General features: G+C 35.5%; 1 protein-coding gene across 1 annotated transcript; it reads right to left on the bottom strand.

Annotated features, from left to right (window-relative positions):
- Positions 1-15,698: 15,698 nt before the first annotated feature.
- Positions 15,699-17,360, bottom strand: LOC122580743. Its single transcript, XM_043752963.1, has one exon. It carries the CDS (start codon positions 17,358-17,360, stop codon positions 15,699-15,701), a length of 1,662 nt encoding a protein of 553 aa, XP_043608898.1.
- Between the last annotated feature and the right edge of the window lie 278 nt (positions 17,361-17,638).

Below are 17,638 nucleotides of genomic sequence, written 5' to 3'. Positions count from 1 at the left end.
TATGAAGACGTTGATCAAGGAATTCGTATTGGGACTCTGCCAAGGGGACCTAGAAGTGGTGTCAGGACTTGTACTTACAAAAACTTTAAGGATTGTGGCGTGCAAGAGTATGATGGTAGAGTTGGAGCAGTCAAGTTTATTCAATGGTTTGAGAAGATGGAAGTTGTGATTGGTATTAGTGAATGTACTCCTAAACAAAAGGTCAAGTATGTGGCAAACTCTTTCACTAAAGATGCTTTGTCTTGGTGGAACACTCAGTGCCGAATCAGAGGCAGATTAGCAGCAGAGGCGATGTCTTGGTATAACTTCAGAGAGTTGATGATGAAAAAGTTCTGCACAACAACCGAACTGGTGAAGCTAGAACGAGAGTTTTTGGAACATAAGATGGTCGGTGCTGATCATGCTGGATATACTACCCATTTTAATGAACTTTCAAGGCTCTTTCCGCATTTGGTTGAACCTGAGAACAAAGGTATAGAGAAGTATCTTCGTGGGTTAATTCCTCAGGTTAGGTCGACTATGGCTGTTGTTCACCCACTTACCCTAGAGGAGGCTATATTGAGGTCTGAAGCTATGACAGAGGAGTTGGTTCAGTGTGGAACTATTACTGCTGTTGGGACAAAAAGGAAGGAAAGCAGTGGGACGAGTAATAATAAGAAAGTTTGGCGATCTGATGGGAAGAGACAAAACAGAGGCAAGGTGTTTGCAGTGACTGATGCTGGCAAAAAGGAATATGTGGGTCCTCATCCTAAGTGTACCAAGTGCAATCTTCACCATGCAGCAAATCAGAATTGCTTAACATGCTACAACTGTAATAAGACTGAGCATTTGGCAAATTACTGCCGAGAACCAAGGACTCAGGTGGAACCATTGAATAGGGCACCATTGAATGTTGTGCCCTTGAATCAAAGGAGACCAACCGGAGTTCGTGGAGGATGTTATGAATGTGGGGCCACTGATTACTATCGGAACACATGTCCTCAGTGGGTTGGGCAACAGGTTCAAGTGGCAATTCATCCTAACCAGCTACAGATTACTGGACCCAATCAAAATAGGGGCAATCAGGCTCCAGCTGCCAGAGGTCGTGCTTTTGTTCTAAATGCTGCCGAGGCTCGCAACGACCCGAACGTTGTTGCAGGCACTTTTCTTCTAAATGGTCATTATGCTACTGTTCTCTTTGATTCTGGAGCTGATTATAGTTTTGTCGCGATTAGTTTCGTTCCTTTATTGAGTGCTAAGCCGAGCCCTATGTATTTATGTTTTGACGTAGAAATGGCTAATGGTGGGTTAGTCAGATTAGACCAAGTCATTCATTCGTGCACATTAGTTCTTAATAATCATGCTTTCCTTATTGACTTAGTACCATTTGAAATGGGAAGTTTTGACGTTATTGTTGGTATGGACTGGATGTCTTTGGTCGATGCGACGATTCTATGTAGTGCAAAAATTGTTAGAATTCCCTTACCAAATGGCGAGATACTAGAAGTTCAGGGCGAGGTGTCTGATTCTTTTGAGGGTCGTGTCATGATTGCGTCTGCTAAAGAGGTTAGCTTGATTGATGTCCCCGTCGTTCGGGACTATCAGGATGTCTTCCCTGATGATTTAATTGGCTTACCTCCGTCTCGACAACTTGATTTTCGCGTTAGTCTCGTTCCTAATGCAGCTCCTATAGCAAAATCCCCCTATAGATTAGCAACAACTGAATTACAGGAATTGGCCACGCAATTAAAAGAACTTCAAGACAAAGGATTCATTAGACCTAGCCAGTCACCGTGGGGAGCACCTGTCTTATTCGTCAAAAAGAAGGATGGCTCTTTTCGCATGTGTATCGACTACCGTGAGTTGAATAAGTTAAAAGTAAAGAACCGTTATCCGCTTCCTAGGATTGATGCTCTGTTCGATCAACTTCACGGTGCGATGTGTTTCTCAAAAATTGACTTACGTTCAGGGTATCATCAACTACGTGTACACGAGGACGATATACCAATGACTGCTTTTAGAATAAGATATGGACATTTTGAGTTCACAGTGATGCCTTTTGGATTGACTAACGCTCCGGCAGTATTCATGGATCTGATGAATAGAGTGTGTCGACCGTATTTGGATAAGTTTGTAATTGTTTTCATCGACGACATCCTAATTTACTCGAAGACAAAGGAAGAACATGCTGAACATCTAGGGAAGGTACTGGAATTACTGAGAAAGGAAAAACTGTATGGAAAATTTTCTAAATGTGAGTTTTGGCTTGATGAGGTACACTTTCTGGGACATGTCGTGAGCAAGGATGGAATACACGTGGATCCTAGCAAGATTGATTCAATCAAGAACTGGAGAACACCAGAGACACCGACTAAAGTCAGACAATTTCTTGGATTGGCTGGCTAGTATAGAAAGTTCATCGAGAATTTCTCTAAGATTGCGTTGCCGCTTACGCAATTAACTTAGAAGGATAGGCCGTATGTCTGGGGTGAAAAACAAGAGGCAGCGTTTCAAATCTTGAAAGATAAGCTATGTAATGCGCCGATTTTGAGTTTGCCTGAAGGATCTGATGACTTTGTGGTGTATTGCGATGCATCGGGTCAAGGATTAGGTTATGTGCTCATGCAAAGAGGCAAAGTGATTGCTTACGCCTCACGACAATTGAAGGCCCATGAGAAGAATTACACCACCCATGACTTGGAATTAGGAGCAGTGGTTTTTGCATTAAAGTGTTGGAGGCATTATTTGTATGGAACCAAGTGTGTAATCTACACGGATCACAAGAGTTTACAACATATTTTCAATCAACAAGATTTGAATATGAGACAACGAAGATGGCTTGAGTTACTCAGTGATTATGACTGTGACATTCGTTATCATCCGGGGAAAGCCAATGTAGTGGCCGATGCCTTAAGTTGTAAGGAAAGGATTAAGCCTAGAAGAGTACGTGTTAGAGATCAGATCATAGAAGCACAATTGGTGGTTGTTGGCGATGAAGATCTTCTTAAGAGGGAACTACGAGGAATGGGACAACATTTAGATAGAAGAGACGATGATGGCTTGTATTTCGTGGACAGACTATGGGTTCCTTCAACGGGTGATTTACGAACATTGATATTGAACGAAGCTCATAATACAAGGTATTCGGTACATTCGGGCACCGACAAGATGTACTATGATTTGTGTGAGTTATATCGGTGGCCTGACATGAAGAAAGATGTTGCTGAGTTTGTAAGTCGATGCTTGACATGTCTACAAGTGAAAGCAGAACATCAAAAGCCTGCGGGATTACTCAGACAACCAGAAATTCCTGAATGGAAGTGGGAGAACATAACTATGGATTTCATTACCAAACTACCTAGGACGAAGGAGGGTCATGATATGATATGGGTGATCGTCGATAGATTGACAAAGTCTGCTCATTTCCTAGCCATTCATGAAAAAGATCCCACAGAGAAATTGGTGAGGAAGTATGAAAAGGAAGTCGTATTAAAACATGGCGTACCAGTTTCGATTATTTCAGACAGAGATACTCGCTTTAATTCTTAGTTTTGGCGAGGGTTTCAGAAGGCCTTTGGGACTAGGATAGACATGAGTACGGCGTACCATCCTCAAACTGATGGTCAGAGTGAACGTATGATTCAGACTTTAGAAGACATGTTGAGAGCCTGTGTCTTAGATTTTGGTGGTAACTGGGATGACCATCTACATTTGATAGAATTCCCTTACAACAATAGTTATCACGCGAGTATTAATATGGCTCCTTTCAAGGCATTGTATGGACGGAAGTGTAGATCACCTGTCGCATGGTCTGACTTTGGCGATAGCCAGTTGGTTGGGCGTAAGCTTATTGAAGAGACTGCCGAGAAAATAATCCAGATTAAAGAGCGGCTTAGATTAGCACGTGAACGAAAAAAGAAGTATGTCGACGTCATACGTAGACCTTTAGAATTCAATGTTGGGGACCGTGTACTTCTTAAGGTTTCCCCTTGGAAAGGAGTGGTTAGATTTGTCAAGAGTGAAAAACTTGGACCTAGATTTATTGGGCCTTTTGAGATACTAGAAAGAGTTGGCGAAGTAGCTTATCGATTGAGACTTTCGAAAGAGCTTAAGGGAGTTCATGACGTATTTCATGTGTCTCACCTTAGAAAATGTCTACCTGAAGAAGATCGTCATGTGCCTATGGACGAGATCCTAATTGACGATAAGTTGGATTTAGCTGAAGAAGATCGTCATGTGCCTATGTACAAAATATGATGAGATATAAATCAACTACTAGAAATAATATTTCTAACAATGAGTATATTAGAATGTCGTTAAAAAAAAGAAAATGATGTTTGACACTAAAATTAATACATGTGTCTTCGTAAAATATATATTGAATCACAATTTATCGAGATTGATATCACATTTAATTGTCAAGATACATGTAAATCTAGTGAAAATCTTTACAATTAATATATGGCTTAGGAATTGAGTTCATTAACGTCACATATATAAGGGGTACAATTGGTATAGAAAAAATATAACTTTCTCATTAATTGCGATAATTTTTTATAGATGAAATATAAAAAGTATTATGTGTCTAATGGGCACATAGTAGAAAAACCCTTTGCATATATGTTTCTATTGTAAATAATTATATTGTGGTTGTTTTATTAAGAAATTTAATTTCCTAATGTTTTAATTTTCTTGGAGCCTACTCGAAACTTATGTGTATATATATCCCATAGTGGTTAATGAAAAGATAATTCATTCTCTCCATATTTGTGACAACCGTCATCTGAACGTACTTTTCTGAATTACTTTCCCGGTCACTTTTAGTTGTTTCGTTTATTTACGTCGTTAGACTTTAAGATTTTATCTTGGAATAGATGGATTTGTGTTTATTTCGGGCTTTGTGAGCACTTAGACTTTAGAAAAATTGTACGTGGACTCGAGAACAGGATGAATACTAGTTATCTTGTGGAAATGCCAAATTAAGTGAAATACTTAAAATTTAATCAATTAAAAATTTAATGAACAAATATAGCCATGTTTATATTTGTTGGAAAGCTATTGAAAAATTTCATTCAAATATGTCAACAAAATAAATTTTTCGGGTCATGAGTCTTCTTGAATGGTCGAGTCAAACGAGTTTTAGTGAGGTCAAGAAGGGTCAAACTCGGTCAAAGTAGGGATGGGAAGGAACAAAACCCTTGAAACCCTAACCCTAGCCTCCCATTTTTCATTTCACTCTCTCTCACACACACACACTCCTCTCCTCCCTCTCCTCTCTAGCCATCCCCCTCCTCTTCTTTCTCTCAAAATCCGGCCGCCACAAACCCCTATCGATCCACCATCGATCTTCAATCTTTTCTTCATTTTCTTGTGGATTTTGGTAAGTAATGAAAGGATCTTTGATCCTAAATTTTTCTTCTTGAAAATCATGATTTCTTCATACATTTTTCGACTATGTTTAGATACAAACACTTAGATCCGAAATTTATTTACAAAAGGATGTATATATCGATTCTTCTTCTTCTTTCTTGTCTCAAATACAAAAGTTTTGGAAAAATATATATATATGGATCGGTTTATATTATGTATTTATGTTTAAATCGGTTTATGGATGTATAAAAATAAATAGATCCGATATCTTTCTTCACAAAATAACTTATTTTCGGTTGTATATGAGTATACGTATATGTATATATATGCGAAATTCTTTAGATCCGAGATGTTTGAGCAAAATACCTTTGAATTCCGAAATCTCATCATAAATATAGATGTATTTCAGTTGTCTAAGTGTTTATGTGTAACCATGGATCCGAAAACCGTTAGATCCGGAATGTTTGGCTCTGAAATCCTTTGAATCTTGAATCTATAAGCCCGGAATCTTCAAATCCGGAAACTATGGACCGAAATCTTGTTAGATCCGGGAACTTGAACCCGAAATCCTCAACAAACCCAAAATATTGTATAGATTCGAATTGTATGAGACATTTGTTTAGTTTTCGGTTGGATCGAGTTTAGATCCGTGGCATATTAATGATTTTTAGTCTTGAAATCGGTTTGAAACTCCTCCTTGTAGTCGAATCTAGTATTGTTCTTGCTTTTTGGTTCGGTCAACTTGGTCAAACTGTTGGTCAACACCGGTCAACGCCGGTCAAACCTCGGTCAAAGGGCAGATTTTTAATCAGTCGGTTTTGGTTCTTTTGGAAAAAAATTAGAGTTTAAGTTATTTTTGGTTATTTGGACTTTTAGTTATACTTGGATTAAAATTTGATTTAGTCAAAATTATAGTTTTGGTATTGTTAGTCAAAATTAAGTTTTGGGTCAAAATTTAATTGAAAGAATAAATCAATATGGATATATATAAATGTATACACAAAGGCTTATTAGATATATATATATATACAAGAATTAAAAATTGATATGGACAAATATATTTGTATATAAGGATCAAATCTAGCATGGACATATGACTAAATATATATATCTAAAAAGACTTTGAAAGGATTATATAAATTATACATTTGTATAACAATTATTAACGACTTATCGGACTTAACATATATTATAATTATATTCCATATAAATAGATGACAAGATATAAACATTTCGAATGTGACATTATTAAAAAGAAGCATTTCACATGGATAATTTATAAGGACAGTAAGACTATTAATAATAGTATGACATTTGACGAGACATAATGACATTTCCTAAGACACTAGTATAAGACATGGACTTGTGCAATTAATTAAGTTCTTATGGAGTGACTTGTGAACAATGTAGGACTGTTGGGCAGATGAGCTTGTTTCGAGTATATCTGACTGTTTGTGTTCTTGTTCGTTGATCTAGGGTACTTATACTTGTGTTGCTTTCAGGTGAGTTTCGTAGCCCCTCTTTTTACATGCTTTGGGGTGAAAAAGTATACTTGTTCTTTTTAAACAGTTTTGTCGATTTCTGTTTATGTTCAGTGTTGAGCCTGTGCGTATAGAGTTACTTATGCCATTTGACGTGCTTCTGTCTTGTTGTATGTATGTGAATATGTGTTTGTCGTTGTGCTTAATGATGTGCTTAATTGACGTGCTTTTTGTGTGTATTGGAGACTTGAGACTTTGAGACTTTGGACTAAGGCGGGTACCGTAAGGCCGGACTTTGAGACATTGAGACATTGGACTTATTATGGCGTAACTCTGCTCGTTATATATTGAACTATTACTTGTTTAGACTTAAAAGAATCGACAAAAGACTTATTTCTTTGACTAGACTTTTGACATAAAACCTACGAACTCACCAACCTTTGTGTTGACACATTTTAGTATACTTTTTAGGTGCTCAGGCTAATCAGGGATAAGGATTGCTATGCTAGGCTGGACTTCGGAGATTAGTATTCCTTAGTAATTGTCAGACTTTAAGGCTACATGCCTTGGATTATTTCTTTATGGACTTGGTTGTAATAAGCTATTTTAGCACTGTTATGACTTTGAACTCGTGTTTTTGGGAATATATGTATTATATTCTATTTCATTTAGTAGTATCTATGTAATTTCATGTCGTGTTGTACTTTTTATGACACCTCATGTTTCCGTCAACGGTGGGATGTTACAATATTTTATATTCTTACTTTAATAAAACATTATTAGCACGCTCATAAACCTAAACTAATTTTTTGTTGGCCGATCAAAGTTAAAGTTTTTTTGTCCTGCGTCTAAAGTTTGATGTATTTGCTTTCATCATATAAAGTATAAACATATTACAATATGTAGATAACTTCGGCCTACTAAACCTTCATGACTTCTAAACAATTGAAAATTTATATGGTTTTGGTTTTTCAAAGTCAAAGGAGAATAAATTTTACTTTAATTCTTTTTATCCGACATTTTTTTTAAGATAATCTTTGTTAATATTTGTTATAGTCATCGAATGAAACAAGTTTTTATTTCTTTTGAATTATGATGGTCTGAATTCGCTACTTGAACTTGGTTACAGTTTTGTTTATCTCGATAAATAGTTGAATTTGGGAGACTCTCATTCTTAAAAAGAAAATATATGTTTTCTTCATGCTTATTGTGACAACCGTCATCTGAGTATATTTTCTCGATGTACTTTTCTGATCATTTTTAGTTCAATCCGTTCATATACGCGACTTATAGTTAGAATATGTAATTTAAAGGCGTGAATGTCATTAGTCTTTAAGGAATTATTAATGGAATGAGTGGATTTATGTTTCATTGGGGCTTTATGAGCATTTAGAATTTAGAAAAATTATGCGTGGGCTTGAGAACAGGAAAAATACTAGTTGTCTTGTGGAAATTCCAAATTAAGTGAAATACTTAAAATTTATTTAATTAAAAATTTATTAAACAAAATATATATACATGTTTGTATCCGTTAGAAAGCTATTGAAAAGTTACAATCAAATATGTCGACAAAATGAATTAACGGGTCTCGGGTTTTCTGGAATTGTCGGGTCAAACTCTTTTTAATGGAAGTCAAAGGAAGAGAGCTAAGGATGTTAGATAAATATAAAAAAAATAAATGAAGACAAAACCCTAAAAACTCCTAACCCTAATCTCTCATTCCACACACTCCTCCCTCTCTTTCTCTCCTCTCTCAACCGTCCCTCTTTCTCCCTCTCTCCCAATTTTCGGCAGCCACCCACAACCACCACTGAACCGCCACTCAGCCACCACAAACCACCACGACTTTCTTCTTCTTTTCTTATTTTCTTTTATTTTTGGCAAGATTTACTTAGATCTTTATGTCAATCGGCCTTGTATCATCAAAATCACGAATCTTCTCTCATATTTTCTTATAAATCTCGACTATGTATTTATAAGTATATTGATCTGATTTTCTCATGTATTTCGGCTATATATATGCACATTTTTAGATCCGGAAACCTTTATTAGATCCGAAATCTTTGAGCCATGAGTCTTGAAATTCGAAAAGTTTGAGCCAAAATCGGTTAGATCCAAAAACATTGAACCGAAATCTCTTGAAATCCGAAATCTTTTTACATTGTTATACACTTTTCGGGTATTTAGGTTTGTGTGTAACCATAAATCCAAGATGTTAGGTCCGAAATCCTTGGATTTGAAGCCTTGAAGATCCGAAAATCATCTTTTGTATAAGATTTGGTGTTTGTATTATGAGGTTGGTTATTGTTCATAAGTATATGAGCCGAAAACTTATAAAACTGAAAATATATATGCTTTTTGAATGTTTTTGGGTAAATCTAGCTTAGATGCGAGTTATAAAAGTGATTGGAATTACGTATTGTGTTTGGATTTAGACTTGTTCTTGAGTTTTGATTCGGTCAACGCTGGTCAACCGTCGGTCAACGCTGGTCAACCGTCGGTCAACGCTGGTCAAACCGGCCAGAATTTATCTTTTGATTCAAAATTTGGTTTTTGGTATCATTTGGATTTTTGATTGTTCAAAGTTAAGGGTTTGGATATTAGTTGGACTTTTCGTCAAAATTGTATTAAGATTTGATTTATTAAAATTAGATTTTGGTCATGTTTGTGTTTATTTGGACTTTGATGGTCAAAATGAGTTAAGAATTTTAGAAGGTCAAAATTAGGACAAGTAAAGTTAAAATCAGAATTTTTGGTCAAAGTTAATTTTGGGTTGGTTATTTAGTGTCGCTTGTAATTGAATCCAAAATTGTCGTAATATCATAATGATATGGAGATATATATACACGAATTAATTTAAAATGGACCTAAATATATATATATATCATCGACTTAATAAGGACATTAAATATATATATATATATATAAATACAAAGACTAATGGACTTTATAAATGATGAATTATATATTTGTATGACAATGACTTAGCGGATATAAACATCAAAATGTGACATTATTAAAAGAATCATTTTATTTGGACAATTTATAAGGACAAAAAAGACTACTATATATATTATGACATTTGACAAGACATAATGACATTTCTTAAGACACTAGTATACACTACAACAAAAAAGGCTTTATAGGACCCTTTGTGTGGGACGCTATGAAAATAGTGTCCTAAAAAACTATTTAATAGGACGGATGAGCGTTTTGGGTCCTTATATAACATATGCTACTTAAAAGGTGTCCTAAGAAGTTATTCAATAGGATAGATGACTTTATGGTGTCCTATTATCATATAACTTAATAGGACACTTAAAATATGGATCCTAATAAATTACTTTATAAGACGTTTAGTTGGTAGTGTCCTCTTATGTGATAATGTAATAGGACACCTGAACACTGAGGTCCTATTATAACACAACCTAATAGGACCCTTGGTACTAAAGCCATAACAACTCTATATTATATGACCTTTTCTTGTCGAAGTCATATTAGAATATAACTTAATAGGACATGTGACACTTGGGTCTTAAAACTTTGACCTTTATAGGACGTTTAATCATTGTGGTATTATTATGATACATCGTAATGGGACATTTGATATTTGAGTCATAAAACATCAGTTTTATAGGACATTTATTTGCTAGAGTTTTATCACACAATAACTTAATAGGACACTTGAAACTTGCGTCTTAAAACTTTAACCATTATAGGACGCTTAACCAGTGTGGCTTTATTACAATATACTATAATAGGGCACTTGATATTTGAGTCATAAAACATCAGTTTTATAAAACGCTAATTCGTCAAACGTTTTATTAACTATAACTTTTATAGGACTCTTATTAGTTATGTTTTATTATAATACACCATAATAGGACACTTTATATTTAAGTAATTTAACATCAATTTTATAGAATTAATGCTTATTCCTTAGAGATTTATTTTATAACATAATTTAATAGGATATTTGACACTTAAACTTTGTAACCTTAAAAATGTTAGGTAAATTTGTTTTCATCATTCATCAATTTGTTATGTATACATTTTTTTCATGATGCATACTCAGTTTTTTCTGGTCCAAAAGAAGATATTGCAATGACTACTTCTTGAAAGAACTTTTCACAAACATAAAGCTTGTTGATTTGATCAAGTTATAAGGCAATGCATTTATTCAGATCTATCAATTATGAACATGTCAATGGATGTACAAGTCCAAGAACGGTTATGAGGATTCAATTCGGGATGAGTCGGGAAAAGATACTAATATTTTCATGAAAATTCAATCCTTATGATATAATTAAGAAGATTTTCAGTGTAGAAAGAACCAAAAGATAGCTTGTGTACCAATTTTAGTACTAACAATTTGCATCCAAATCTTTTAACTGAATAAGTTTTTTCTTTACATAACTATTACAAATTCTAAGTCCACATCATACTCATTAATATTATTAATCAACTCGATATTTTAGGGGTATTACAAAATAAACTTCTAAATTTAATATTAATTTAGACCAAAGTGGTGCCCAACGGCCCACTCCTTATAATCCAATCATGACAAAATAGAAATTAGAAAACCGAAATTTCGACCATACTAAAAACCGAAGTTATAACATAAATATAACATATCCAATTCTGAGATCTTTTAACTCTATTCCTCTGCTGCAACTTCAGTGGTCGCAACAACCTCAGTTGGCATTTCACCATTCTCAACGGCTTCTTTAGCTTCCTCGGTCACTGGCGCATCCTCTGGGACAACTACCTCTTTCGTCCCTGGAGTTTCTTCAGGGACGACTTCCTCTTTGGTCACAGTATGAGTTTCTTCCTTGACCAAGGCTTCCTCATCAGCCGTCTTTACCTTTTCTTGAGTCGTCATCTCTTCTTTTGTTTCCCCTACTTCGACGTTAATAGGCTCTTCCCCATCTACAACTAAGACCAAAAATGGATGCATTTATTTCTCAATCTGTAGATTTTACCTGGACATTGAAACCTCATTTTATTCCATCAACGTTTAGCTACTGTACATGCTTTCACACAAAAGGCAAGATGGTCGCTTTCCCAATCCTGCACCAGATAGTCCATTATTAACTTCAACATCCAGCATAGCTTTTGAACCTGCTTTGTTTCTGTGATACTTTCTAATCTTTTTGAGTTTTGCTGATTCTGTAACATCCACATCAGATAGTCCATTCTCATCTTGAAACTTTGAACGGTTCAGCTGATCCTTTCCTTTCGATTTATGGGCATGTATATCACTCATTTGGGTATGTTGTGCTTCTCGTTTAACATTAGATCCTGGTCATTAAAACAATTTTAGCAACTAACAAGTATCACCTGCTGAGCAAAATATTCTGATCAGAAAATAGGCGGGGTTGTTTGACAAAAATAACAACCTATTAATACTAAGCAAAATTGGCCCAGTTTTCACTTTGAACTCAAATTCACCGAGAAGATTATGCTCGCTCTTCGGCTAGTTTAAAAAAACCAAACAAATTAGTTGATTGAGCAACAAACTTATACCGAGAAGCAAATACTTAGCAACACAAGAAGTACCTAGCAGATGGTAATGAACCAAGCAAATAACTGAGCAAATAACCAAGCAAGTACACAATCAATACCGAGCCAAACTAATACTGATCAGAATTGGTTCGGTAGGGAAGCAACCAAGTAATAGTTTCAGCCAAACACTAGCGACATGTATTTCCATTCAGCCATTTAATCAAACAATTTTCATGAAGGCTTTGCGCAGTGCATCTCTAGTCTGACAAGGTTGCGTTGTTTTGTGCACCAGTCCAACTAAACACAAAACGAATCATTTCGACAGCCCAAATCACAAAACTAAATGAATTGTCAGCAATTGAATATAAACAAGTAGAAACAACTTAGGTCATAGTAGGATTTTGATACATCTGATCTAAGTAATACAATCTCACAAAGATGATGAAATAATTAGTCATTTGCCTAATTGTAATCTAGTCCTGAAATCCTTCCCACTCCATCGAAACTCCAACCATAGAAAACTGAAATACATTAAATATATACAATAAAACCAAACTAGCTAAGCTAACACGAACAAAAAACGGGTGAAAGCTCGAGACTGAGGCCTTAGAGTATACCCAACTGATTATGAGATAAACCATATGATAGTTGATATATGCAAGACTCTATAAATGACCTTTAATTAATATTGATACATAAAATGGCATACACTATAGAGCGATAATTTCCAACTGTAACATTTCAATCAGATTAAGCATTCAAATTCCAACAGTTGACTCTCTTACGAGTCAAACGTCTAAAAGTGCAGATATCATATGGACTAATTGGGACTTAAAAAATCACTCAAATACTCCTACAGAGGTCAAATAGGCTACCTGCGTCTTTGTGACTATCTAAATGACCTTCAAATCATATAAATACATCTAATGATGTATTATATAGATATTTATTGCGCGACTAAATTAAGTTTCACTACAACAGTTATTGTTTTAAAATCAGATATATAAGGGCAATGGTATTCACCTGTTTAGAAGGTTTTCCATTTTTGGAGTTCATGGATTCAAGAACACACATGTATTGCTTGCTGATTGCACTTGTGGCCATCCTGCATTTAGCTAAAAAGCAACCTAAAGCAAATAATCTGAGCAAAAATATAATTTGGCCAAGACTTGGAATGCCAAAAATCCAAAATAATTTTTTTTTGATGTATGCGCATAATGGTAACAGAATCACTACTAACCAAAATATAAATCAATTTTGGGATTCATACATCTTCAATATAATTAAAACAAGTAAACCATAACCAATTTCCTCTTAACATAAGGACATCCTAAAATCAATACCATTTGGCATGTACTATGTATAAACAAATAAACATACTGTGCAAAACAAAGTGCAGACCTCAAGGAACGGTCTTCACTTTTAGGAATAGTTCTGCGTGTTACAAAAACCATCGAGCTATTTAGCTAGTATAGTAAGTATTATTGTCAACAACAGTTCCCTTTAAACCTTTTCTAACCAACTCAATATTCAAATATTCATCACATTGAGGACCCATAGATGTCTCACTTTGCAAATGCGATTCCACATCATCAAGACATGTTTGTTCATTCATGTCATAATAATCTCTCGGCGTTGTCTTGATCACAACTTTCCATCCCTTGTCAACGGGATCTGCAACATAAAATACTTGTTGTGCTTGAGAAGCTAGTATAAAAGGCTCATTATGAGGCTTCAAACCTTTAAAATTAAGTAGAGTAAACCCATTCTCATCTTCTTTTTTCCTTGAACCATTTGAGATCCAATCACAATGGAACAAAACTACTTTCTTGTCAACAGCATACTGTAACTCAATGATATCATTCAAAACCCCGTAGTAAGTTACATCACCTACGATAGGATTGTTATCTCTGGCACTCGAGAAGCTATTTGTCATGGCGTCAAGCATAACTCCACTGTTTTGTGTTTTCCTATTCTCCTCTAGGTCTTTTGTGTGAAATTTGAAACCATTTATGATAAATCCCTTATATTTATTCACATACTCAGTTGGACGACTTGCCAAGTTCCTCAAATCCTCTGTGATTCTATGATCCCCTCCTCAACCTGAATGAATTAAGGCAAACTTGATGTGTTAATTTCTTTTTTATAAATCCGACAATTAGAAGCTTGAAAATGTTACATCATTATAATTGTATTTCAAAATTAATACACATATGTCTATTCCTTACATGATCTTGAAACCACGACTCAAATTTCTCACTATGTAAACGTTCAAGCTGATGCTGTCGTAATTTCCGATTTTCATGTCGAAAAATCGCCAGGTTTTCTCTACAATGTTAAAAGATTATAATAATGATAGCAACAGTAAGAGTAAATATAATATAGTTCATGGAACTCACATCTTCTAGTATTACATACCTTCGAAATTCATCAACTTCAGTGTAATTGAACAACACATATGAATGTGCTTTATCCAATATTTCAAGGTCTAGTACTTCTGCCACTGTAGCACCAATCGGTCGACCCGGCATAGAAAAGATAGGTATAACATCCTCATAACCACCGTCATCATAATTCCGGCTAGTTTTATTATGTATGGTATCGACATCACCAGATAAGTACAATGAACAAAATGACAAACATTCTTCAGCCAAATATCCTTCTGCAATAGAATCCTCGGGCCTACTCTTGTTTCGCACGTAAGATTTCAATGTAGATAAATACCTGAGTAATCAAAAATATTAAGATAAGATTCAATTCTATCCTTTTAAAAGGTATTTACAAAGATATCAATGCATACCTCTCGATTGGATACATCCAACGGTAATGAACTGGTCCTCCTAATTTGGCCTCTGAAGCAAGATGAACCGAAAGATGAACCATGACATCAAAGAATGATGGTGGAAATATCCTTTCTAAATCACAAAGAATTTTTCCAATCTCAATTTCCATTTGAACCAATTCATTTGGATTAAGAACCTTTGAGCATAATTGATTATAGTAACGACATAGCTTCATCTTAGGATAACGCACGTGCTTAGGCAACACATTTCGCAAGGCAAGGGGAAGCAGCTGCTGCATCAAAATATGGCTATCATGACTTTTAAGGCCAGATAGTTTTCGAGGTTTTCACTCTACGCATCTTGATATATTAGCTGCATAACCATCTGGAACTTTCACCTTTTTGAGCACACGACAAAATATATCTTTCTCTTTTTTATCCATTGAGAAACAAGCAGGTGGAAGATACACTTTGTTCTTATTTTGAACTTTCGGATGAAGTTCAAGCCTAATACCCATTTCTTGTAAATCAAGGCGTGCTTTTACATGATCCTTGGTCTTTCTATCTTGATTCATTAGCGTTCAAATGATGTTGTCACAAACATTCTTCTCAATATGCATTACATCTAGATTATGGCGTAGCAAGTTATCTTTCCAGTATGGTAGCTCAAAAAAAATACTTCTTTTCTTCCAGTTAAATGGTAGATTTGGGTTGCTCTTCACAAGTTTTCCAAACTTAATTTCAAAACCATGTAGCTCATCAAGTACTTCTGACCCAGTTAAGCCACGTGGTTGTCTCTCTTGTTCTTCTGTGCCATCAAAAGACTTTTTATCTTTTCGGAAATAATGATCACATGACAAATATCGACGATGTCCCATAAAACAATATTTTTTGCTATGAGTTAAGCGTTGTGCTTTTGTATGCCTATGGCAAGAAGGACATGAAAGTTCACCTTTGGTGCTCCAGCCTGATAAATTTGCATAAGCTGGAAAGTCACTTATCGTCCATAACAAAGATGCACGCATCTGAAAGTTACTGTTTTTTGATGCATCATAAGTCTCTACTCCATTAATATCCCACAACTCCTTTAACTCGGCCACTAACGGTTCCATATAGACATCTATGTTATTCCCAGGAGCAGATGGGCCAGGTATAAGTAAAGATAGAAAAAAGTAAGGTTGTTGCATACACATCCAAGGAGGAAGATTGTATGGCATCAAAACAACATGCCATGTACTATGAGAAACACTCATTGTTCTATAAGGGTTAAACCCATCAGTGGCTAAACCAAGCCTGACATTACGAGATTCACAGGCAAAATCAGGATACTTAAAATCAAATGTTTTCCACGCTGGGGTATCTGCTGGATATCTCAAATAACCATCTTTCGTGCGACTCTCTTCGTGCCATCTCATGTAGGCAGCTGTTTTAGATGACATAAATAGCCTTTGCAATCGTGGTATGAGCGGAAAATAACGCAAGATCTTTGCTGCAATCTTCTTTTCAGAACTAGGTGTGGTTGACTCATCTTTAGAATCTTCACTTGTTTTATACCTTGACGTGTGACATGTATCGCATTTTGTTTTGTTGATATTTTCTTTCCAGTATAGCATACAATCGTTAGGACATGCATCAATTTTATCATAACTAAGTCCCAACTCTCGTATGATTTTCCTTACCTCATACAATGACTTTGGTATGGAAGCATCGGGGAAGGCTTCCCTCACTGTATCAAGCATCAAGCTGAAACCCTTGTCACTACATTTCCCAACACACTTGCCATGATACAGTCTGATGATAAATGAAAGAACCGAGAACTTTTTACACCCTGGATATAGTTCTTTCTTTGCATCTTCCAACACTTCATAGAACTTTTTTGTAGTTGTGTTTGGCATAATCCGACCTTCATTTTGAGTTTCTATTTTACTTTCTAGTCTGTTCTCACCAAACCCGTGGAAGGCATCATGCACCAACCCTTGCATGTCATCTTCAGCATCTAACATAGGCGTATCACATGGTTTGGAATTCAAAGGGAAAATTGTATAACCTTTAATAAACCCTTCACATAGCAGATGTGTTCTAGCCTCCTCCCGATCTACCCATATTTGATTACCGCAATCAATGCATGGACATGATATCTGTCCATTTTTACCCTCGATATAAAAGATATAATCAAGAAATTCGTCAAGACGTCTTTTATATTCAATGGTAGATCTTGGTAAAGAAATCCAACTCGTATCCATCCTAAATCTGGATTATTCAAATTACCAATTAATCACTATAAGGAACAAAAACTTTGAAAACAGTGGAAACTGTACTAGCAGCAAGAAATTCATTATTAACTAATCTAACCGAAGCTTTATCCAATAGCTACAACAGTGGAAACTGTACTAGCAGCAAGAGTTGCAACAGCGGCAGTATCTGCACTAGTAGTGCGGGCTGCCACAGCGGCAGTAACTGGACTAGTAATGAGCCGCTAAAGCTAGAAAATAATAACCTGATACATTCTTACTAATATCAA

This window comes from Erigeron canadensis, chromosome 1 (genome assembly GCF_010389155.1).
Source record: "Erigeron canadensis isolate Cc75 chromosome 1, C_canadensis_v1, whole genome shotgun sequence".
In the NCBI taxonomy this organism is placed as follows: Eukaryota; Viridiplantae; Streptophyta; class Magnoliopsida; order Asterales; family Asteraceae; genus Erigeron; species Erigeron canadensis.
This window is presented reverse-complemented; position numbering and strand designations above follow the sequence as displayed.